This window comes from Diceros bicornis, chromosome X, assembly GCF_020826845.1.
Source record: "Diceros bicornis minor isolate mBicDic1 chromosome X, mDicBic1.mat.cur, whole genome shotgun sequence".
In the NCBI taxonomy this organism is placed as follows: domain Eukaryota; kingdom Metazoa; phylum Chordata; class Mammalia; order Perissodactyla; family Rhinocerotidae; genus Diceros; species Diceros bicornis.
In genome coordinates, this window is record NC_080781.1 from 77,227,381 (window position 1) to 77,253,571 (window position 26,191).

The following is a 26,191-nucleotide window of genomic DNA, read 5'->3' on the forward strand; positions in this document are numbered from 1 at the left end:
CAGAAGCCTAAGAGCTATGCTAGATAAAAATAATAAAGGCAAAACTTTTCAATTGGCTGTTTTGTCCTAAGTAGAATATATCTTTTTCATTTGTGGCAAATACAATGAATTACCAGATACAGACAATCTCTATTTTTCAAGGAATAAATAATCTATTTATAGATAACATAATTAATATTTGATGTGTTTCCTTCCTCCTCTTGTTCTTTTCATGTAGCCATTTGTACAGTAAGCTAGCCAAAGTAAAGGAAATAAAAAAACTTAAAAATTACCCACTCTGCCTTCCACCTTTTTATAGTAACTTGAAAACAGCAATAACTACTGTAAATTGTGCACCTGCCATACTACCAGTTTATTGAGACCATAGATATATTACATTGATCAGCTTCCATATAAGTTTTCTGTTATTTTTTGATATAACTCTGTGATGTCTAAAATTCAGCTGACCCTTGGCACTTTTTCAAAGTGATCTAAAGCTCTATATATTGTGGATTATAATTTTCGATTTCCTAAGGCATAAATCTGTGGTATTCAATGAAATGGAGATTGATGGAATCTCTTGTCATCCTTCTCTGGCAGGCCTCCATTTGATTGCATGTCAGAGTTTTCCAGTCTGAAAAGCCATCTCATTAAACATATCACATTACTGAAACATTTCTCTGAACAGGTAAGACATGGTTTTGTTGTGCTGTTCTCCATACATCCTCATATGCATTTATTCATCAAACCCTATGCATTTATCTTCAGTAACATCTATACAACCTATTTCTTTTTTTAAGGTTTCCAGTGCCAAAACTGAAATTCAGGTCCATATTTTGTTATATAAAGATAGAATATTTGTATAGCTACTTAATGGATTTGTCAACTCAAATCTCTTTTCTATTTATTCAATTAGAATTTACCACTATTTCTGCATTATTCTAAAATAACTATTAAGCTGATCAGAAACCTTCAAATGCTCACCTTTATCCAATGAACATAGTCTAAACTTGTTAAAGTACCATTCACAACCTTCCTTAGTCCATAATCATTGATTATCATATCCTTCTGTTTTATGTGACCCCTATACTATCATTAAGATATTTGACTCATTCATCCTTAAATGTTCCATGTACAATTCTATCTCTATCCTTTTTATCATACTATTTTCTCCACCTAGGATTTACTACCATGACTTCTCCCCTTATCTAAGTAACATACTTCTTTTAAGGAGTAGTTAGTTAATTCATTTATTTGTTCATACTTCCATTCAGCCATTCATCCATTCATCAGTCAAACAAGGTGACTCCTTTTGTAGTTACTATTTTCTGGAATTTAGCATATGGTACTTTTTAAGCTTGTATTAATTCCATAATCATTTGAAGTTTAGCTATATGCAGAAACGTGTAGTAGGCTTTATAAAGGAGACACGAATGAATAAGATAGAATTCTTTCCCTCAAAGCCTAGTAGGATAATGAGATATTTAAACAATCATGTTTAATTTTTAACATATAGATCATGCCTTAACATATACATCATGCCTTAATAACAACTCTGAGGTCAGGGATTATCTTACATTGTTTTATATTAAAATTGTTCAACATAACCTTTTGTACATAGTGAGTGACTAATGAATATTTCCTGATGTTTAAACATACCTAGAATTCCTGAAACAGTATTCATTATCACAAGTATTGTGTCCATGTGAATTGTATTTGTTCTATCAGAAATTAGTTCAAAGATTGGTTATATGTGGGAATATACAATATTAATAGCTAATACCTATATAGCAATTACTACTTGTCAGGCATTGTTCTAAGTGCTAGTTATAATAACTTTTTTAATTTTCAAATATTCATTTCAAGCCGGTTGACTGGCTGAAATTTCTTCAGGTCATGGTGAATATAATGAGAAGACCAGGAAGAGAATACGAGTCACTAAGGCCCAACTATATTTTGCATTAATCTGCAGATGGGATTTTTGGTTCAAGGGGCCTCTTCTCAAATCAGTCCCTAGCATTTCTTCTTGTCCTATGATAGAAAGAATCATGGCAAATTTTATATCTTATGAAAAGCCTCAAAATTAGACTGCTGTTTTCAGCAAAGTCACTCCAGATTGTTATTAGACCAACCATCTCACTGAGAAAAATTAGAAAATACGAACAAAATAAAATAAACTCTTCTGTTTGAGGGCATCAAAGACGTTAAGGCAAAGTGGACACATAAATAAATACAAAGCTACAGAAATATTGAAAGCAAAGGGATGGAAAAAGATATGCCATATGAACAGATAGATTAAAAAAAAAAAACCTGGCCTAGTTATACATATATGAATTAGATTTTAAGGCAAGAAGCATTGTAAACTAATACTGTATTATATAATTAAAATTTGCTAAGAGAATAGATCTTAAGCATTCTCACCAAAAAAAAGGTGACTATATATGAAGTTATGGATCTGTTAATTAACTTGATTGTGGGAGTTCTTTCACAATATATAGATATATCAAATCATCATGTGTACGCTTTAAATATATTACACTTTTATTTGTCAATTATACCTTAATAAAGTTGGGGGGAAAAGGCAAGAAGAAATCACAATGAGAATTTGAAAATATTTTGAACTGAATGATAATGAAAATATGATATGGCAAACTGATGACATGTAGTTTAACTTACACTTAGCAAAGATTCATAGATTCAGTGTATTTAATAGAAAAGAAGAAGAGCTGAAAATTAATGATCTAAGCATTCATCTCAAGAAGCTACTACAAAAACAACAAATTAAATCCAAAATAAATATAGAAAGAAAAACATAATTAAAATAAATGCAGAAGTTAATGGAATAGAAAGCAAACAAGAGATAAGATAAAAACCGCAAATTATATTATTTGAAAGTAAAAATTATAAACTCCGACCAAACTTTTTAAAAACCCACAAATATAATATCAGAAATGAAAAGGAGGACATCACTTGAGATTCTACATATATAATATAGTTCATAATACTCCTTTTATGCCAAAAATTTGAAAATGTACATGAAATGAAAATATTCCTAGAAAAAAAGATCACAAGAAAATTGACACAAAAAGAAACAGAAAATCTGAATTGTCCTATACAAAAAATCTTACTAATTAAGTGTCATCCCTCCACCAACAACATTAATAACACAGGGATCTTGTTAGAAAGGCAGTCTCAGGTCTCACACCAACCTACTGAATCAGTATCTGAATTTTTACAAGATCTCCATGTAATTCATATACACATTAGTATTTGGGAAGCATTGTATTAAATAAATTGAATCCATAATTATAAGTTTTCCCACAAAGAATACTCTTGCCTAGATAATTTTATCTGTAAATTCTTCAAAACATTTAAGAGAGAAATAGCACTAACCCTATACAAACTCTGCCAGATAATAAAAAAAAAAGAAAGCACTTTCCAACTGATGTTATGAGGCCATTATAACCTTTTTATACCAAGTTTTATAAAGACGTCACAAGAAAGGAAATTTATAGGCCACTCTCTCCCATGAACAAAGAAGCAACAATCTCAAAACATAGCAAATTGAGTCCAGTGATAAATAAAGATTATAATATATCTCAGGCCCATTAGCATTATTCCAGGAATGAAAGGTCAGTTTAACATTTGAAAACCAATTAATATAATTAACCAGAGTAAAAGAATAATGGTGAAATGGTGAAAAGATGTAGAGAAAGCATTGAGTAAAATTCATCATCTATTCATGATAAAAACTCATAGAAAACTAAGAATAGATGGCAATTTCCTTTATTTGATAAAAGCTGTCTACAAATAAAGTACAGCAAATATCATACTTACTGATGAAATATTGTGAACCTTCATCCATGAAATCCAAGAGATCAGTATGTCCACTATCTTTACTTCTATTCCACATTGTACTCAAGGTCCAAGAATGTGTAATAGGACTAGAAGAAAAAAGGAAATGTGTAAGTGTGGGAAAGGAAGGAATGAATCTGTCATCGTCCTCAGATGACAGAACTGTGTTCATAGAAAATTCAAATCATTCTACAGATTAAATATTAGAATTAATAAATTAATTCAGTAAGATTGCTATACACACGGTCAGAATACTAAAATCAATTTCACTTCTATATACTAACTTCCAATAGTTATAGAATGGAATAAAAAACACCATATGCCATTTCCAATAGCATGCAAAAGATCAAATGCCTAGGAAAAAATATACAAAATATATGGAAGGTCTCCTCATAGAAAACTATAAAATATTTTGAGAGAAATTAGAGAAGGCTTTAATGAATGGAGAAATATCTCATGTTCATGGACTGGAAGAGTCAATGTTTTAAAGATGTTGGTTCTCCTAGTTTTATCTATAGATTAAATGCAATTCAAATCTAAATGCCAACAGGATTTTTCTATGGAGACTGGCAAGTTGATTCTAAAATTTGTATAGCAATTCAAGAAGCCAAGAATAGCTAAGTCAATGTTGAAGAAGAAGAAGTTGGTGAACTTACACTACTGGATTATAAAACTTATTATAAATCTATATTAAGACAGTATTCGCAAAAGATAGGCACACAGACCAATGAAGCTGAATAGTGGATATAGAAATGCCTGGCACTTATAATGGATGCTTGATTTATCATTAAAGGACACTGGGGAGTAGTGAGATGAGAATGGTCTTTTGATTTCTACCTCACACCATAGTAAAAAATTCTGTACTAGGTGGATTGCAAATCTAAATGTCAAAGGTAAAACATTATATTAAACATCTCTTAAACAATACACAAAAAGCAAATATTGATAAATTGGACTTTTGTTCTATTAATAAAAAGAACTTCTTTTCATAAAAGTTATCATTGAGAAAGTAAAAATACTGGCTATAAAATGTGAGATGGTATTTGCAATAGATATAACCAAGAAAAGAGTTAGAGCTAGAATTTACAAAGAACTCTTACAGAGCAATAAGAAAAAGACAATTTAATGAGAAAATAGGAAAAGACCTGAACAGGCACTTCAGAAAAGAATATTTTGAAATAGCCAGAAAATGTGTGGAAAGGTATTCAACCTTACTCATCATCAGGGAAAATACAAATCAAAACCATGTAGATGCTATCAGGCACTCACAAGAAAGGCTAAAGTTATAAAGACTGACAATACTAAGTATTATGGAGGATGTGCAGCAATTAAAGTTCTCATACACTGTTTGAAGGAGTATAATTTGTTGTAACCACATAGGAGAACAGTTTCAGAGTATCTATTAAGGATGAACATACAAATATTATATAATACAGCATTACATTCCTAGGAATATACCCAACATAAACATATAAATCTGTGCACCAAAATTTATGTTCATAGCAGGATTATTTATTGTAACCCCAAACTGAAAACAACCGAAATATACCTCAACAGTAGCGTGGATAAATAAAATGTGGTCTATTCATATAAGAAAATACTAGATAGCAATGAAAAGGAATAAATTATAAATATTAAAAACAAATTATTGAACGAAAGAAGCTAGACAGATGAGCATATACTGTATTATTTCACTTATATAAAGTTCAAAACAAATCTAAGCCATGATATTAGAAGTCAGACCAGTAGTTATGTTTGGGGAAGGGAGGGTGTGGAAAGGGCATAAGAAGAGTTTCTGCAGTGCAAATTATTTTCTATTTCTTGATCTGGGTGGTGGTTATATGTGTGTTCTCACTTTGTGATAATTCATTTATCAGTACTGTTAGGATTTGTGTATTTTTCTACATGTAGCCCGTATTTTAATAAAACTCTTAGTTTGTATGTATGTTCCTCAAAATACTCCATGTCTCCTCTACTTTTAGATGTAACTGATACTTATATTATCCCTATGAAGGATACCCCTATAAAGAGATTAATTTCATGCTACCTTGCCAGATTACATGAAATCACAACATCAATGTTCATTTTCTAGAGTAAGGCATTATCCCCTGAATATCTCATGAGTGAGTCCATGTTATTTGGGACTCTGGTCTCTAATTTTGCCTGAATTTCATGGTATGAAAATTAGAAAATTTACTTATACATTATTTTGTGGCCTTGATTTTGGATGAGCATTTTCCCATATATATTCATGAAAATATTTCACTATGTTGTCTAAAGTTTTCTCATAATCACATTTTTAAAAATATAATTGGTAGGAATCTTTCACCTAGGAGAAAAACCAGAAGGCATGTCTTTTTCATGGATAAGAGTCTAATTTTTCCAAAGACCAGTCATGTCCACAAAAATAAAAGTATTGCTTTTTTTCTCTAAAGCTTCTGAAATTATTTTTAGATTTTCCATTTGAATACTGAATAATGACATTGAATAATGAATTGAGGTGGTGATAGTTTTCCAGATACCTCTGTCTTTTCATTCTTTCAGGAATAGTATAGGGAATATTATTCTATATATTATAACTTCTGTCATAAAAACAGCTAAGTACACTGTGATGTATTGTGCTTTTAAGTCACCTTTCATAGATGAAGGGATGGAAGAGGCAGAGGAGAGTAAGTTAATTAAGAAACTTTTGTTGGGATCATCATTGTAATCTCAGTGTGGCAAATTTTTTATCATCCTTAATGAATCACATTTTATCCAATGTTAACTCTTATGTCTTATTCTTCAGTTAAAATAAGCAGACTGAATTTTCTTTTCATTATATTGAAAGACAGGAAAGAACTTGAGAAATTTCCAAATGTTTCTAAAGTTATTGTTATAACATAATACATTGTTCAGGGTTGCCTAGTTGATGGAGAATCAGGTTCCCTCACCAAAAATACTTTAAACTATTTCCTAATGTTGTTTTAATGTGGGACATTCTGTCTTTTTAAAAATAAATCTTTCTTAATTTAGATGTAATTTACATACCATACAACTTACCAATTTAAGTAGAAAAATTCAGCGCCTTTTAGTGTATGTGGAGTTCTGCAACCATCACCACAAATGATTTTAGAACATTTTTACCACCCCTCAAAATACCCCATCCCCATTATCAGTCATTCCCGATTTCCCCAACTACCACCACCACCATGCTTTACCTCAGCCCTAGGCAACCACTAAACAACTTTCTGTCTCTGTAGATTTTCTTAGTGTGTACATTTCACATAAACGAAATAATGTAATATGTGATCTTTTGTGACTGGCTATTTTCACCTGGGATAATGTTTTCAAAGTTCATCCATGTTGTATCATGCATCAATACTTCATTCCTTTTTATTGATAAATAATATTCCATTGTACAGAAAACTGCATTTTGTGTATCCATTCTTAAGTTGATAGACATATGGGTTGTTTCTACTTTTTGGTTATTATGAATAATGCTGCTGTGAACTTTCACGTACAAGTTTGTGTAGACATATGTTTTTATTTCTCTTGGGTATATACCTAGGAAAGAAATTGCTGGGTCAAATGGAAACTCTATGTTTAAATTTTCAAAAAAGTGTTAGTTGTGTTCTAATGTGTCTGTACCATTTTACAGTCCCACCAACAGTGTATCCAGGTTCCAATTTCTTCATATCCTGGCCAACACTTGTTATTATATGATGTTTTGATTATAGCCATCATTGTGAGTGTGAAGTGCTATGTCATTGTGGTTTTGATTTGCATTTCCCTTTTGGCTAATGATAATGGCACTTTTGCCCATTTTTTTTTTTTAAAGATTTTATTTATTTATTTTTTCCCCCCAAAGCCCCAGTAGATAGTTGTGTGTCATAGCTGCACATCCTTCTAGTTGCTGTATGTGGGACGCGGCCTCAGCATGGCCAGAGAAGCAGCGCGTCGGTGCGTGCCCGGGATCTGAACCGGGGTCGCCAGCAGTGGAGCGCGCTCACTTAACCACTAAGCCACGGGGCCGGCCCATTTTGCCCATTTTTATATCTTTTTTGGAGAAATGTCTGATTGTATCCTTTGCCCATTATATAATTGGCTTGTCTTTTTATTACTGAGTTGTAAGGATTCTTTATATATTCTGGATACAAGTTCCTTATAAGATATATGATTTGCAAAACTTTTCTGCCATTCTGTGGGTTTTCTTTTCACTCTTGGTGGTGTTCTTTGATTCACAGAGGTTTTTAATTTTGATGAAGTCCAATTTCTTTGCCTTTTTCCTTAGCTGTTGGTGTTTTTGGTGTTGTGTTTTTGGTTTTTCATATCTTAGAAATTATTTACTAACCCGAGGTCATAAAGATTTATGCTTATATTTTCTACTAACAGTTTTATAATTGTAGCTCTTATATTTAAGTTTATGATACATTTTGTGTTAATTTTTTGTATAGTGTGAGATAGGAGTCCAACTTCATTCATTTGCACATGGATACCCAGTTGTCCCAGCACCATTTTTTGAAAGGACTATTATTTATCCATTGAATTGTTTTGGTACTCTTGTTGAAAATCAGTTGACCATAAATGTAAGGATGTACTTGTGAACTCTCAATTCTGGTCTATTGATCCATATGTATACCTGTGTGCCAGTACCGCACTATCTTGCCTACTGGGAGCTTTGTAGTAAATTTTGAAATTAGTTACATGTGAATCCACCAACTTTGTTCTTCTTTTTAAAGATTATTTTGACTATTCTATATTCTTTGCATTTCCATATGAATTTTGAGATTAGCTCACCAATTTCTGTCAAAAAAAAGAGAGATGGTGTCAAGATGTGCCATAGGCAGACTCTGAACTCAGCTCCTCCCACAGACACAACAAATTTACAACTACTCTTGGAACAATTACCCCTAAGAGATAACTGAAAACTGGATAAAAAGAACCCCCACAGCAAGGGACGGTGCTGACTGAGGTGGAAGAAGAAGAAATTCCTTTCTGGAGAGAAAAAAGCCACCTTCTAGCCATGACTCTTCATAGCTGGCTGGGAGCAACCTTAAGGTTGAAGCCCTCCCTGGAGTAGTGGGGGATCTGAGCAGGGAAGCATTACCACAATAAGCAACTTTTGGACTCAGCACTACCAAGACAAGTGTCATAATACCTAGCTTTGCTGGATATTAACTACAATGGGGAATAACCCCAGAAAAGCTGTCAGACATAAGGGGAAAAAAAGCTTGCTATTAAAGCGCCCACACACAAATTCACTGGTTTCGGAAAGCAACCTACAATCACCAAAAAGAAAGATGCAAAGTCCTTTGTTAAAAAGAGACTCACCTGATAGGCTATGGGAACATCTCAGTGAGAGGTAAGACTTCTCCAAGGACTGAGACATTGGCGGCAGCCATTATTGTGACTTAGTATAGGCATGCTGACACAGACGCTGGCAGATGCCATTAGAGTTATTCCCCTGGCCTGTTAGCACAGGGGTCTGCCCCACCCACTAGAGCACTGATTTAATCCAGCTCAGCAAGGTCAGGCAGTCCACCCTAGGGACTGGTCTCACCCAACAGCAAGCCCTCAGGAAACTTGTGGGCCCACATAGGCAGGGTGCCTAGAACCTCTGCAACTGGGCGAGTGGGTCTGCCTCTGTGGGGCAGGGCATGTGCAAGGGGTGGACCTGCATTGGTGGGGTGTGCGGGGCCTCTGCAGTGGGACGATTGAGTCCATTTCAGTGAGTTAGGGCATGTGCACAGGGCAGGACTGTGTTGACTGACAGGGTGTGTGGCCCTACTTGTGGTGGGGCCTGTCAGCTGTAGCAGACTTGTGTTTCTGAAACAGCTACAGAGGGGATCGGCCCCACCTTCCAAAGCCTGAAACAATTGAGTGCTCCCTGGGGATGGCCCCACTCAGCTGCAACCCTGAGAGAGCTGACAATAGCCCTGCAGGCCAGAGGCATGCAGTAATTGTAAGCCCCAGAGACTAGCAACCAGCCACACTGAGGGCCTAATCACTTAGCAGAAAAACGGCAACAGGAATGTGCTATTAGACGTTGCAACCAACTGTGCTGGTGTGCCCCACACCTGATAAAGTGACTGAAAGGACCATAGTAGCCACATGGAGCTGAGCATTACAACCAGCTGGCCAAGGGGACAACCTAGCCTCCCTTGGCACCTGCAGCAAGAGCAACCCTGCCATAACAGAAGGACACACGTAGCCCACACAGGGGTCACTCCTGGAACATTTGGAACTGGTGACTAGAGGAAAGCACACGTCTAGGCCTCATAAGTCATCTCCTACATAAGGCCACCTCTTCAAGATAAAGAGACATAGCTGACCTACCTAATACGTAGAAACAAGCACAGAGAAAGAGGCAAAGTGAGGAGACAAAGGAATACATTCCCAGTAAGGGAACAGGAAAAAACTCCATAAAAAGAACTAAATGAAACAGAAATGAGAAATCTGCCTGAAAAAAAGGGTCAAAAAAAAAAGTCATAAGGATGCTGACTGATCTTGGGAGAAGAATGGATGAACTCAATAAGAAGTGCAACAAAGAATTAGAAAATATAAAAAAGAACCAATCAGAAATGAAGAATACAATACTGGAAATAAAAAATTCACTAGAGGGACTCAATAGCAGAGTAGAAGATACAGAAGAATGGATCAGTGAGCTGGAAGAAAGACTAGAGGAAATCATCCAAGCTGAACAGATAAAAGAAAGAAGAATTAAAAAGAATGATGACAGTCTAAGGGACCTCTGGGACAACATCAAGTGCACTAACATCCACGTTATTGATGTCACAGAAGGAGAAGAGAGAGACAAAGGGTCAGAGAACCTATTTGAAGAAATAATAGCTGAAAACTTTCCTGGCCTAAGGAAGGAAACAGACATCCAGGTACCAAGAATTAAAGATAAAGAGACAATTCTAAAAGCCACGAGAGAAAAGGAACAAGTTATATACAAATGAAACGCCAAAAGGCTATCAGCTGACTTCTCAGCAGAAACCTTACGAGCTAGCAGGGAGTGGCACCATATATTTAAAGTGCTGAAATGAAAAATAACCTACAGCCAAGAATACTCTCTACACAGCAAGGTTATCATTCAGAATGGAAAGAGAGATAAAGAGTTTCTCAGACAAGCAAAAACTAAAAGAGTTTATCACCAAGAAACCAGCTTTAAAAGAAATGCTAAAGGGACTTATTTAAGTGAGAGAGAAAAGACCACAAATAGAAATAAGAAAATTATCAAAAAAAAAAAGTAATAAAAGCACTGGTAAAGGCAAATATACAATAAAGGTAGCAGATCAAACTCATTTGAAGCTAATATGAAGGTCAAAAGGCAAAAGTACTAAAATTTTCTGTTTCCCTGATAAGAGGGTAATAGATACACATGCACAGAAAAAGAGATTAGATATGGTATCAAAAACATAAAATGTGGGAGGAGGGGTATAAAAGAGTAGAGCTTTTAGCAAGAGGTCAAACTAAAGAGACCATCAATTTAATATAGATTGCTATTTATGTTGGTTATTATATATGAACCTCATAAAAATCACAACCCAGAAACCTGTAATAAATACACAAAAAATTAAGAGAAAGGAACCAAAACATAATACTAAAGAAATCCATCAAACCACAAGGGAAGAGAGCAAGAGAAGAAGAGAGGAACAGAGGAGAACTACGAAAACACCCATAAAAAAGTTACAAAATGGCAATAAATACATACTTATAAATAGCTGCTTTAAATGTCACTGGACTAAATGCTCCAATCAAAAGAAATAGGGTGGCTGATTGGATGAAAAAACAAGACCTATATATATGCAGCATACAAGAGACACACTTCAGATGTAAAGACACTCACAAACTGAAAGTGAAGGGATGAAAAAAGATATTCCATACAAATGACAATGAAAAGAAAGCTAGGATAGCAATACTTACTCTAGACAAACCGGACTTTAAAACAAAAAGTGTAATAGGAGACAAAGAAGGGCACTACGTAATGATCAAGGGAACAATCCAACAAGAGGATGTAACACTTGTAAATATCTATGCACCCAACATAGGAGCACCTAAATATATAAAGTAATTATTAACAGACATAAAAGGAGAAATAGACAGCAACAGAATAATAGTCGGGGACTTTAACACTCCACTTATACTAGCAGATAGATCATCCAGACAGAAGATCAATAAGGAAACATTGGCCTTAAATGACGCATTAGACCAGTTGGACTTAGTAGATATATACAGAACCATCCAAAAACCGCAGAATACACATTCTTCTCAAATGCGTGTGGAACTGTCTCCAGGATAGATCACATATTAGGCCACAAAACAAGTCTCAATAAGTTTAAGCTGATTGAAATGATACCAAGAATCTTTTCTGACTACAATGGTATGAAACTAGAAATCAACTACAGGCAGAAAACTGGAAAAGCCACATATATGTGGAGATTAAACAAAATGCTACTGAACTATTGAGTCAGTGAATAAATCAAAGGAGAAATTAAAAAAATATTGGAGACAAAGGAAAATGAAAATACAACATGCCAAAATTTACGGGATACAGCAAAAGCAGTTCTAAGAGGGAAGTTTATAGCAATACAGGCCTACCTCGACAAACAAGAAAAATCTCAAACAATCTAACAGTGCATCTAAAAAAACTGGAAAAAGAAGAACAAACAAAGCCAAAATCAATAGAAGGAAGGAAATAATTAATAAAAATCAGAGCAGAAATAAATGAAATAGACACCAGAAAGAAACAGAAAACATCAATGAAACTAAGCTCTGATTATTTGAAAAGGTAAACCAATTGACAAGCCATTAGCTAGACTCACCAAGAGAAAAAGAGAGAAGACTCAAAATCAGAAATGAGAAGGAGAAATTACAACAGACACCTCAGAAATACAAAATACTATAAGAAAATACTACAAAAAGCTATATGCCAGCAAATTGGATAATCTAGAAGAAATGGATAAATTCCTAGAATTGTTCCAGCTTCCAAAACTGAATCAAGAAGAAATAGGCAGGGCCGGTCCTGTGGCTTAGCGGTTAAGTGCGTGCGCTCCGCTACTGGCGGCCCGGGTTCAGATCCTGGGTGCGCACCGACGCACCACTTCTCCGGCCATGCTGAGGCCACGTCCCACATACAGCAACTAGAAGGATGTGCAGCTATGACATAGAACTATTTACTGGGACTTTGGGGGAAAAAGAGGAGGAGGATGGGCAATAGATGTTAGCTCAGAGCTGGTCTTCCTCAGCAAAAAGAGGAGGATTAGCACGGATATTAGCTCAGGGCTGATCTTCCTCACAAAAAAAAAAAAAAAGAAGAAATAGACAATTTGAATAGACCAATCACCAATAAAGAGATCCAAACAATAATCAAAAACCTCCCAAAAAATAGTGGTCCAAGACCAGATGGCTCCCTGGTGTATTCTGCCAAACATTTAAAGAAGACTGAACACCTAGCCTTCTCAAACTCTTCCAAAAAACTGAAGAGGAAGGGAAGCTTCCTAACTCGTTCCAGAAAGCCAACATTATCCTGATACCAAAAGTAGACAAGGGCAACGCAAAAAAAGAAAAGTACGGGCCAATATCACTGATGAACATTGATTCAAAAATCCAAGGGGCCGGCCCGGTGGCTTAGCGGTTAAGTGCGTGCCCTCCGCTACTGGCGGCCCAGGTTTACATCCCGGGCGCACACCGATGCACCGCTTCTCCGGCCGTGCTGAGGCCGCGTCCCACATACAGCAACTAGAAAGATGTGCAACTATGAGATACAACTATCTACTGGGGCTTTACGGGGAAGAAAAAGGAGGAGGATTGGCAATAGATATTAGCTCAGGGCTGGTCTTCCTCAGCAAAAAGAGGAGGATTAGCACAGATGTTAGCTCAGAGATGATCTTCCTCACAAAATAAATAAATAAATAAATAAATAAATAAATCCTCAACAAATATAAATATAACATAAAATCGAATATAAAATCGAATATAAAAATACATTAAAAAGATCATACACCATGATCAAGTGGAATTTGTTCCAGGGATGCAGGGATGGTTCAACGTCTGCAAATCAGTCAACGTGATGCACCACATTAACAAAATGAGGAATAAAAATCACATAATCATCTCAATAGATGCAGAGAAAGCATCTGACAAGATATAGCATCCATTTATCATAAAAACCCTGAATAAAATGAGTATAGAAGGAAAGTACCTCAACATAATAAAGGCCATATATGGAAAACCCACAGCTAATATCATTCTCAGTGGAGAAAACCTGAAAGCTACCCCTCCAAGACTGGAACCAGACAAGGATGCCCGCTTTCACCACTCTTATTTAACATAGTACTGGAAGTCCTAGCCAGAGCAATCAGGCAAGAAAAAGAAATAAAAGGGATACAAATTGGAAAGGAAGAAGTGAAACTATCACTATTTTCAGGTGACATGATTTTATATATAGAAAACCCTAAAGAATACACCGAAAACTTTTAGAAATAATAAATGAATATGGTAAAGTTGCCAGATACAAAATCAGCATACAAAAATCAGTGGCATTTCTATACACTAACAACAAAGTAGCAGAAAGAGAAATTAAGAATACAATCCCATTATAATCGCAAGAAAAAGAATAAAAAGCTAGGAATGAACTTAACCAAAGAGGTGAAAGACCTGCACACTGAAAACTATAAATCATTGTCGAAAGAAATTGAAGAAGACACAAAGAAATGGAGAGATATTCTGTGCTCTTGGATTGGAAGAATTAACATAGTTAAAATGTCCATACTTCCTAAAGCAATCTAAAGATTGAATGCAATCCCTATCAAAGTTCCAACGACATTTTTCACAGAAACAGAACAAAGAATCCTAAAATTTATTTGGACCAACTAAAGACCCCAAATAGCAAAAGGAATCCTGAGAAAAAAGAACAAAGCTGTAGGTATCACACTCTCTGATTTCAAAATATATTACAAAGCTATAGTAAGCAGAGCAGCATGGTATTGGCAGAAAAACAGACACGGAGATCAATGGAACAGAATCGAGATCCCAGAAATAAACCCACACATCTATGGACAGCTAATTTTCGACAAAGGAGCCAAGAACATACAATGGAGAAAGGAAAGTTTCTTTGATAAATGGTGTTGGAAAGACTTCACAGCCACATGCAAATGAGTGAAAGGAGAACATTTTATTACACCATACGCAAAAATTAACCCAAAATGGATTAAAGACTTGAATGTAACCCCTGAAACCATGAAACTTCTAGAAGAAAACATAAGCAGCATCCTCTTCGACATCAGTTTTAGCGGCATATTTTCAAGTACCACGTCTGACTGGACAAGGGAAACAATAGAAAAAATTAGCAAATGGGACTACATTAGACTAAAAAGCTTCTGCACAGCAAAGTAACCATCGACATAATGAAAAGACAACCTTACAATTGGGAGAAAATATTTGGAAACCATATATCTGACAAGAGGTTAATATCCAAAATATATTTGGAACACATACATCTCAACAACAAAAAAACTAACAATCCAATGAAAAAATTGTTGAAAGATATGAACAGACATTTATCCAAAGAAGATATACAGATGGTCAACAGGCACATTAAAAGATGTTCAACATCACTAATTTTTAGGGAAATGCAAATCAAAACTACAATGAGATACTACCTCACACCCGTCAAAGTGCTTATTATTGAAAAATCAAGAAATATCAAGTGTTGGAGAGGTTGTGGAGAAAAGGGAGTCCTTGTACACTGTTGATGGGAATGTAAATTGGTGTGGCCACTATGGAAAACAGTATGGAGATTCCTCAAAAAATTAAGAATAGAACTACCATATGATCCAGCTATTTCACTGGTGAGTATTTATCCAAAAAACATGAAAACACAAATGCATAAAGATATATGTACCCCTATGTTCATTGCAACATTGAAATTATTCATAGTAGCTAAGACTTGGAAGCAACCTAGGTGTCCATCAAGAGATGAATGGATAAAGAAGATGTGGTGTATATATACACAATGGAGTACTACTCAGCCATAAAAAAGGATGATATCTGGCCATTGGTGACATGGATGGACCTTGAGGGTACTATTCTAAGCAAAATAAGTCAGAGGGAGAAAGTCAAATACTGTATGATCTCACTCATAAGTAGAAGATAGAAACAACAACAAACAATCTCATAGAAACAGAGATTGGATTGGTGGTTACCAGAGTGGAAGGGGGGAGGGAGGAGGGCAAAAGAGGTGATTTGGCACATGTGTGTGGTGATGGATTCTAATTAGTATTTGGGTGGTGAACATGAGAACATGATGTAATCCATGCAGAAATAGAAGTATAATGATGTATACCTGAAATTTATACAATGTTATAAACCAATGTTACCGCAATAAACAACAACAAAAAAATAAGAAATGTGAATTTCATATAAATTTCACTTGCCATGAAATATTATTATTTTTATTGTTTTCAACATTTACAAATGTAAAATGACATTCTTAGCTCATGGGCTGTACAAAACTGACATTGCGCCAGATTTGGCTCACAAGATTTAGTTTGCTGACCCCTGGCTTAGAGCAATAAAGGTGTGTTTCCTGCTGTTGCTATACATTTGAAACACTCGTTGACAGAGGGGTTCCGCTCATTGTAGTTACTTAGAAATCCCCATGCTAATGGAGGCTTCTTCTCAACACATGCTTACACAATCATGAAGGCAAGAAAAGGGAATATATGGAATTGCACACTAAAGCTTCCAACCAAAAGGGGTACTCATTGCTTCTGTTCACATTTTATTAGCCATAGCATGTTACATAGCCTCTCTTAACTTCAAATGAAGCAAGTGTGGAAGTACAGCTCTATCATTTGCCTGGATGGAGGAGAAACTATCATAATAAGTCATGCTTTTTTTTTTCAGTCTTAGGCCACTGAAATAGCATCTTATCTAATCTACCATCCCTACTTCCTGTCTCACTGTACTCCAATTTAACCATCAAGCTCTGTCACATTAATTAAGCACAGCTTTAATTCTATCATTGGATTCCTAGTGCCTTCAAATTAGAAGTTCTGATTATAGCATTTAGGGTCTTCCGTAAGTTGGGTCTCAGGGACATTGCAAACTGTATTACCCATTTACCCCCTAAACAAATCCTGTTTAGGTAAAATTCCATTTTATCTATAATGCTGGCCATCGCACAAACCTACCCTCTTGTAGTTCATTATACTATACTTTCTACCTGGAATTTCTGATGGAAGTGGATACCCTGACTGAAAATGAGAAGCCCACCGTCTGTAAGTCCATTGAAAATTAAGAAGCCTGAAAAAAATTAAAAAGGAGTATTACTCATACTCTGGCCTAAAGTGAGAAATGAGCAACTAAGATTTAAATAAGCAACTGTTGCCAAATAAGCATCTCCCACCACTGCTCCACCTCCTTCCTCCAGCAATTATCAGAAATAGTACTTAAGACATTGCTTAGAGTATGTACGTGGTTCTTCTCAGTAGCCACAAGCTCACATATCTCTGCCCTGTGTTTATAGGAGGAACATTAAAGACTCATAAACACCTACTATCTGCTAGGCTTTGTGTTAGCCACTAAGGATGCTGAGATGAAACAGTCCTCATCTTAAAATAGGGCTAGGTATCCTCTGTAGCATGAGAACATCAATTTTTGGGAGATGAGGTATAGAAGTAGGGACGTGGGTGTATTGAAGACAAGCTTTGTATATTCAATCTTAGAAAGTCAGACTTGTGAAGGCCCCTAATGAATGTCTACTCTATCTGCCTCACTTTATGTGTGGGAAAAAAGAGACCCAGAGAGGGGAAGTTACTTTCCATGGTTACTACCCCATGATAGTCATTGAAAAAATATAGGGTACCTGATTCTCAGACAAATGCTCATAAATAGTTATATGATTCTCAGATGGAAACGATAACTTTCAGCTCCATTTCACAGGTGGTATACTTATCAGCATACTGGCATTCTTGATGAGATTACATACACACTACTCAAAAGGCAAGCTTCTGAAATTGCATCCTAGGTCCTTCCTTCACCTAATCCCACTCCAAACATATTGACAATGCAGAGATGCAGATAAATCATGAGGGTTGCTTAGAGTCTCCTTTAAGTCCCTTCCACATACTGGCTAGTCAAACAGTGGTGGCCGTGGCCTAGCTCTCTAATCAACTGGATACCACATAAACACTTTATATTGCACTTAGTTGATGCCAAGCATTGTGTGTATGTTAATTTGTTTAATCTCTATGACAGCTGTATGAGATAAGTATATTATCTCTTTTTTACAAATTGGGAAGCTAAGGCATGAGGAGTTAAGTAATTTGCCTGAGGTCACACAGCTATTAAGTAGTGGGACCAATACTTTGAACCCAGGTGGTCTTGCTTTAGGACAGGGTTTCTCAACCTCGGGACTATTGACATTTTGGGCCAGATAAGTCTTTGTTGTTGGGGGGACTGTCTTGTGCATTGTAGGATGCTCAAAATGTCTCCACACATTGCCAAATTTCCCCTGTGGAACAAAATTGCCTCTGACTGCAAACCACTGCACTAGAGTCTGAACTCTCAACCATCGTTGCCTTTAGATAGTATTTCAAAATCCTTTACCTTGATGGCTGTTTACTCAATAAAATAACACTGCTAAATAAGTGAATATATATGTATACAAATGCAAATATTTAAGTAGATGTTATTTGGATTCATTGTTAATTGTTGTTTTCCATTATCTTTTGAGTCCCTTCTAGAGATTGAATAACTAGTTTTGCATAGTCTTCAGTTGCTTCTTAGGGATGAGCAAAGAAAATGGTTTCTTGAGATGGAATCAACTCCTGTTGAAGATGCTGTGAAGATTGTTGAAATGACAACAAAGGTTTTAGGATATTACATACTTAGTTGATATAAAGCAGCTGCAGGGTTTGAGATGATTGACTCTAAGCTTGAAAGAAGCTCTATGGGTAAAAAGCTATCAAACAACATCACATGCTACAGAGAAATCACTTGTGAAAGGAAGTTAATCAGTGTGGCAAACTGCGTTGTTGTCTTATTTTAAGAAATTGCCATAGCCACCTCAGCCTTCAGCAACCACCACCCTGATCAGTCAGCAGCCATCAACACTGAGGCAAGACTCTTCACCAGCAAAAAGATTATAACTCACTGAAGGTTCAGATGATAGTTAGAAGTTTTTAGCAATAAAGTATTTTTTAATTAAAGTATGTACATTTTTTTAGATATAATGCTGTTGCACACCTAATAGACTACAGTATAGTGTAAACGTAACTTTTATATGCCCTTGGAACCCAAGAAATTCATGTGACCTACTTTATTGTGATATTCAGTTTATTACGGTGGACTAGAACTGAGCCCACAGTATTTCTGGGGTATGCCTATACAGAAAGCTATAAAAGACAGTTTGGGAGGCAATTAGAAAATTTTAAGTATAGACCGTACATTATATTAGTTAAAATTAATGTTATATGTGATAATGGTATTGTGGTTAGTAGCAGAACGCTTTTATTCTTAGGAGATGCATGCCGAACTACTTAGTACTGAAGTGTCATGATGTCTGCAACTTATGTTCAAATGATTCAGCAAACATACATGCATGCACACACAGGCATATTTACATACATACATAAAGAGATAACACAATTATGGCAAAATGTTAACAATTGGTAAATCTAGGTAAAGAGTTCCCAAATACCCTCCACCCATCTTTTACTACTGTTAATATCTTACACAGTCATAGTATAATTGTCAAAACCAGGAAATTATCATTGGTACAAGCTATAAAATAAACTATAGGCCTAATTTGAACTCCGCCAGTTTTTGAACTAAAGTCCTTTTGCTGTTCCAGGATGCAATTCAGGATACCACATTGTATTAGCTGTTTATGCCTCTTTATCTCCTTCCATCTGTGACAGTTCCTCAGTGTTTTCTAGAATTTCATAATTGCGACTGTAGAATACTGGATACATATTTTATGGAACATCTCTCAATTTGGATTTTTTTGATGTATTCTCATGATGAGATTGAAGTTATACATTTTATGTGCAGTTTTTAGATTTTATTTTAAATTTACATGCAATAAAATCGTTTCTTTTGCATACAATTCTATGAATTTTAACACATCTAGATTTGTGTAACCATCACCACTTCAGGATATGGAACAGTTTCATCACACCCCAAATTCCTGCATACTATTTTTTGTAGTTACAACCTATCAAACCCTAACCCTTGACAACCACTGATCTGTTCTCCATCACTTTAGATTTTTTCTTTTTGAAATGCCAAATGAATGGAATCATAAAGCTTATACTCTTTTGAGACTTACTTCTTTCACTGATCATTGAGATTCATTCAGGTTGTTTCATGCATCAATAATTTATTCATTTTTATTGCTGAATAGTGTTCCATTGTAGGGATGTACCAGAGTTTGTTCATCCAGTCACTTGTTGAAGGACATTTCTGTTTCCATTTTTTCAGCATTATAAATAGAGCTACTATAAACATTTGTGTATAGGTTTCTGTGTGAACATGAATTTTTATTTCCCTAGGGTATATGTAAGTGTGGGATTGGTAGGTTATATGGTAAGTGCATGTTTAACTTCGTAAGAAACTATGAAACTGTTTACCAGAGAGGCTATACCATTTTTCACTCCCACCAGCAATTTATGAGAATTCCAGTTGCTTCCCATACCTTTCTAGGATTTGGTAATATCAGTATTTTTAATTTTACCCGTGCTAATAAGTATATAGTAATGTCTCATCATGGCTTTAATTTACATTTCCCTAATTGCTAATATGCTAAAAATCTTTTTATCTGCTTATTTGCAAACCATATCCTCTTAGATGAATTGTATTCTCAGGTCTTTTGCCCATATTTTAATTGGGTTGCTTGCTTTCTTACTCCTGAGTTTTGACAGTTCCTTATAAATTCTGAATACAGGGCCTTTTTTGGAATTGTAAGTGCAAATTTACTCTTTCAGTATGTACCTTGTCTTTTTGTTTTCTTTTTTTTTTAATTTTTTGTTTATTGCAGTAACATTGGTTTATAACATTGTAAAAATTTCAGGTGTACATCATTGTACTTCTATTTCTGCATAGATTACATCATGTTCACCACCAAAATACTAATTACAACCCATCACCACACACATGTACCGAATTATCCCTTTCACCCTCCTCCCTCCCCCCTTCCCCTCTGCTAACCACCAATCCAATCTCTGTCCCTATGTGTTTGTTTATTGTTGTTATTATCTACTACTTAATGAAGGAAATCATACGGTATTTGTTTTCTTAACAGTGTCTTTCACAGAGCAAAAGTTTTATTTCTTTTGGAGTCTAATTTATAATTTTCTTCTTTCATGTATCTTGCTTTGGATCACATCTAAGAACTCTTTGCCTAACTCCAAGTCACATATATTTTTTCTATATTTGCTTCCAGAAGTTGTATACCTTTAGGTCTTATATTTACATCTATGTACCATTTTAAGTTAATTTCATATAAAGTGTGAGGTTCATATTGAGGTTTGTTTTTTTTTTTTTTGCATATGAATGTCCCATTGTTACAAAATGATTTGTTGAAAATGTTATCTTTCTCCATTGACTTGCCTTTGCATCTTTGTGAAAAATCGGTTGGACATATATGTGTGGGTCTATATCTGTACTGTCTATTCTATTCCATTGATCTTTGCACTTATCCCTTCACCGTTACTACACTGCCTTGATTATTGTAACGTTGTAATAAGTGTTCAAATCATATAGTGTGGTTCTTCCAACCGAATTCTTTCTCAAACATTTTTTGGTTCTTCTAATTCCTTTTCCTTTCCCTATAAACTTTAGAATCAAATTGTCTATATTTACAAAAGTTATGCTAGGATATTGATTGGAATTGTATCAAGCTGTAGATCAATTTGAGGAAAATAGACATGATTACTGTATTGAGTCATTCAATCCCTGAGCATGGTATGTCTCTACATTTATTTAGGTTTTCTATGAAATGTGATTGATTTTTTTGCGCTGTTTACGTTGTATCCTGCTACTTTGATAAACTCATTTTTTTTTAGTTTGTTTTTTAAAATTTTTTGTTTATTGCAGTAACATTGGTTTATAACATTGTATAAATTTCAGGTGTACCTCATTATACTTCTATTTTTGTGTGGATTACATCATGTTTTCATGTTCACTACCCAAATACTAATTACAACCCATCACCACACACATGTACCGAATTATCCCTTTCTCCCTCCTCCCTCCCCCCTTCCCCTCTGGAAACCACCAATCCAATCTCTGTCCCTATGTGTTTGTTTATTGTTGTTATTATCTACTACTTAGTGAAGGAAATCATACGGTATTTGACCTTCTCCCTCTGACTTATTTCACTTTGCATAATCCCCTCATTGTCCATCCATGTTGTCAAAAATGGCTGGATTTCATCGTTTCTTATGGCTGAATAGTATTCCATTGTGTATATATACCACATCTTCTTTATCCATTCGTCCCTTGATGGGCACTTAGGTTGCTTCCAAGTCTTGGCTATCGTGAATAACACTGCAGTGAACACAGGGGTGCTGCTGGGTATTTTCTCCTGTTGCATAAGTTACCTTTTCAATTTTTGATGGTTTCCTTTGCTTTGCAGGAGACTTTTAGTTTGATATAATCCTGCTTATTTATTTTTGCTTTTATTGCCTTTGATTTTTGGAGTCAAATCCGAAAACTCACTGCCAAGACCAATGACAAGGAGCTTACCTCCTATGTTTTCTTCTGGCAGTTTTACAGTTTCAGGTCTTACGCTCAAGTCTTTAATCCATTTTGAGTTGATTTTTGTTTATAATGTAAGAAAGGGGGCCAGTTCCATTCCTTTGCATGTACCTGTTCAGTTTTTCCAATGCCATTTTGAAGAGACTGTCCTTTCCCCATTGTGTTTTCATGGCTCCCTCATCAAAGAATAGCTAACCATATATGCGTGGGTTTATTTCTAGGCTCTTGGTTCAGTTGCATTGGTCTATGTGTCTGTTTTTATGCCAGTACCATGGTGTTTTGATTACTCGAGTTTTGTAATATAGTTTCAAATCAAGAAATGTGATGCCTCCAGCTCCATTCTTCTTTCTCAAGATTGCTTTGATTGTTTGGAGTCTTTTGTGGTTCCATACAACTTTTAGGATTGTTTTTTCTATTTTTGTGAAAAATGCCATTGGAATTTTGATAGCGACTGCATTGAATCCATAGATCATTTGGGTAGTATGGACATTTCAGCAATAATAATTCTTCCAATCCAAGAACATGGGGTATCCTTCGCTTTGTGTCTTCTTCCATTTGTTTCATCAATGTCTTATAGTTTTCAGTGTACAGATCTTTTACTCCCTTGGTTAGATTTCTTCCTAAGTGTTTTATTGATTTTAGTGCTATTGTAAATTGAATTATTTTCTTAATTTCTTTTTCAGATAGTTCATTGTTAGTGTATATGAATGCAGCTTATTTTTGTGTGTTGATTTCAGATCCTGCAAAATTACTGAATTTATTAGTTCTAATGGTTTCTTGATGGAGTCTTTAGGGTTTTCTATATATAAGATCATGTCATCTGCAGAGACAATTTTTCCTTCTTTCTTTCCAGTTCAGATGACTTTTATTTCTTTTTCTTGACTAATTACTCTGGCTAGGACTTCCTGTACTGTGTTGAATAGAGGTGATGATTGTGGACACCATAATCTTATTCTTGATTTAGCGGAAAAGCTTTCAGCTTTTCACCATTGAATATGATGTTAGCTGTGGACTTGTCATTTATGGCCTTTATTATATTGAGGTACTTTCCTTCTATATATAATTTGTTGACAATTTCCATCATGAAAAATATTGAATTTTTCAAATACTTTCTTTGCATATACTGAGATTATAATATGGTTTTTATCCTTAATTTTGTTAATGTGGTATATCACGATTATTGATGTGTGGATGTTGAAGCATCTTTGGATATAAATCCCACTTGATCATGCTGTATGATCCTTTTAATGTGTTTTTGAATTCAGTTTGCTAATATTTTGTTGAAGATATTTGCATCATCTATGGTCAACACTAATATTGACCTGTAATATTTTTTTCTTGCAGTGTTCTTGTCTGGCTTTGGTATCAGGGTAATGCTGGCCTTATAAAATGAGTTTGGAAATGTTCTCTTCTTTTCTATTTTTGGAAGAATTGAGAAGGACTGGTATTAGTTCTTTAAATGTTAGATAGAGTTCACCAGTGAAGCCATCTGATTCTGGAATTTTCTTTGTTTAGAGGTTTTTGATTACTGATTCAGTCTCCTTACTAGTAATTATTCTGTTCAGATTTTCTATTACTTCATGATTCAGTCTTGATAGATTATATGTTTCTAGAAATGTATCCAATTCTCTTAGGTTGTCTAAATTTGGGGCGTATAATTATTCGTAGTAGTCTTTTATGATCCTTAATATTTCTGTGGTATCAGTTCTAATGACTTCTCTTTCATTTATACTTTTATTATTTGAGTACTACCTAATTTCTTTCATTGCTGAATATTATTCCATTCTATGGATATACCATATTTTATTTACCCATTCATTAGTTGTTAGAAATTTATATTTTTCCACTGTTCGAGTATTATAAATAATGCTGCAATGAATTTTTATGTACAGGTTTTTGCATGGACATATATTTACATTTCTCTTAGTTATATATCTGGGAGTAGAATAGCTAGGTCATATAGCAACTCAATGTTTAACTGTTTGTATAACTGCTATGCTCTTTTTCAAACCGGCTGCACAATTTTACATTCCTATCAGTAGTTTATGAGAGTTTAATTTCTCCACATTGTCAGCAACACCGGTTATTATTTTTCTTTTTTATTATAGCCATGCTAGTGTGTGTGGCATGTTATCTCATGGCTTTGATTTGTATTTTCCTGAAGGCTAATGATGTTGAAGATCTTTCCATGTGCTTATTGGATATTTATATATATTCTCTGGAAAACTATCTATTCAGCTTCTACCCATTTTTGATTTGGTTGTCTTTTTATTATTGAGTTGTAATAGTTCTTTATGTAATCTAGGTAAAAGTCATTTTTCATATATATGCTATGCAAAACTTTCTGCCATTCTGTGGGTTTTCTCTTCCATTTCTTCATCATTGTTTTGGAGCACAGGTTTTTAAAAAATTATTATATTTTTAAAATTTTTGGTGAGGAAGATTGGCCCTGAGCTAACATCTGTGCCAATCTTGCTCTATTTTTTTTTTAAGTGGAATGCTACCACAGCGTGGCTTGATGAGTGCTATGTAGGTCTGTGCCCAGGATCTGAACCTATGAACCCTGGGCCACTGAAGCGGAACACGTGAACTTAACCACTATGCCACCAGGCCAGCCCCTAAAAATTATTTTTATTTTAATATTGCCCAGGCTATTTTTCCTTTTGTTACTTGTACTTTTGTTGTCGTATCTAAGAAACCGTTGCTTATTCCAAAGTCACAAAGATTTACACCAATATTTTCTCCTAAGAATTTTATAGTTTTAGCTCTTGAATTTAGACCATGTATCCATTTTGAGTTGATTTATGTATATGGCATGATGTAGGGGTCCAAATTCATTCTTTTGCTCATGGAAATTTAGTTTTCCCAGCACCATTTGTTGAAAAGACTATTGTTTGCACATCAAATTATCTTGGTACCCTTGTTGAAGATCAATCGGCCATAAATGTGAAGGTTTATTTCTGATTTCTCAATTCTACTCCATTGATTTTTATGCCTATCCATAAACCAGTGCCACGGTATCTTGATTACTGTAATTCTGTAGTAAGTTTTGAAATTGGGAAGTGTGAGTCCTCCAACATTGTTCATCTTACTGAAGATTATTTTGGGTATTCTAGGTCTCTGAATTTCCATAGGAATTTTATGATCAGTTTGTAAATTTCTGCCAAGAAATCAGCTGTGATTTGATAGGTAATGTTTTGAATTTGTAGATCAGTTTGGGGAGTATTGCCATCTTTTAACGATATTAAGCTTTCTGATCCATGAACACAAGATGCCTTTCCATTTATTTAGATGTCTTTTAATTTCTTTCAACATATTTTGTGGTTTTCAGATTATAAGTATTGCACTTCTTGTGTTAAATTTATTCCTAATTATTTTATTCTTTTTGATGACATTATAAATGGAATTATTTTCTTAATTTCGTTTTTGGTTTGCTTATTGTTCCTGTATAAAAATACAATTTATTTTTTAATAACAATCTTGTATTCTCCAAAATTGCTGAATTTGTTTATTAGTTCTAATAATTATTTCATGGATTCTCTCAGGAATCTCTATATACAGCATCATGTCATCTGTAAGTAGAATTTTACTTTTTATTTTCCAATCT

General features: G+C 34.9%; 1 protein-coding gene across 1 annotated transcript in view; it reads left to right on the forward strand.

The window, feature by feature from the left end:
• The window catches only part of LOC131400304 (uncharacterized), a 311,511-nt gene that overhangs the window by 51,924 nt on the left and 233,396 nt on the right, over positions 1 to 26,191 (forward strand). The window contains exon 5 of the mRNA XM_058535085.1: positions 580 to 667. Coding sequence (XP_058391068.1) covers positions 580 to 667 — 88 coding nt within the window. The remainder of the gene's footprint in view (positions 1 to 579; positions 668 to 26,191) is intronic.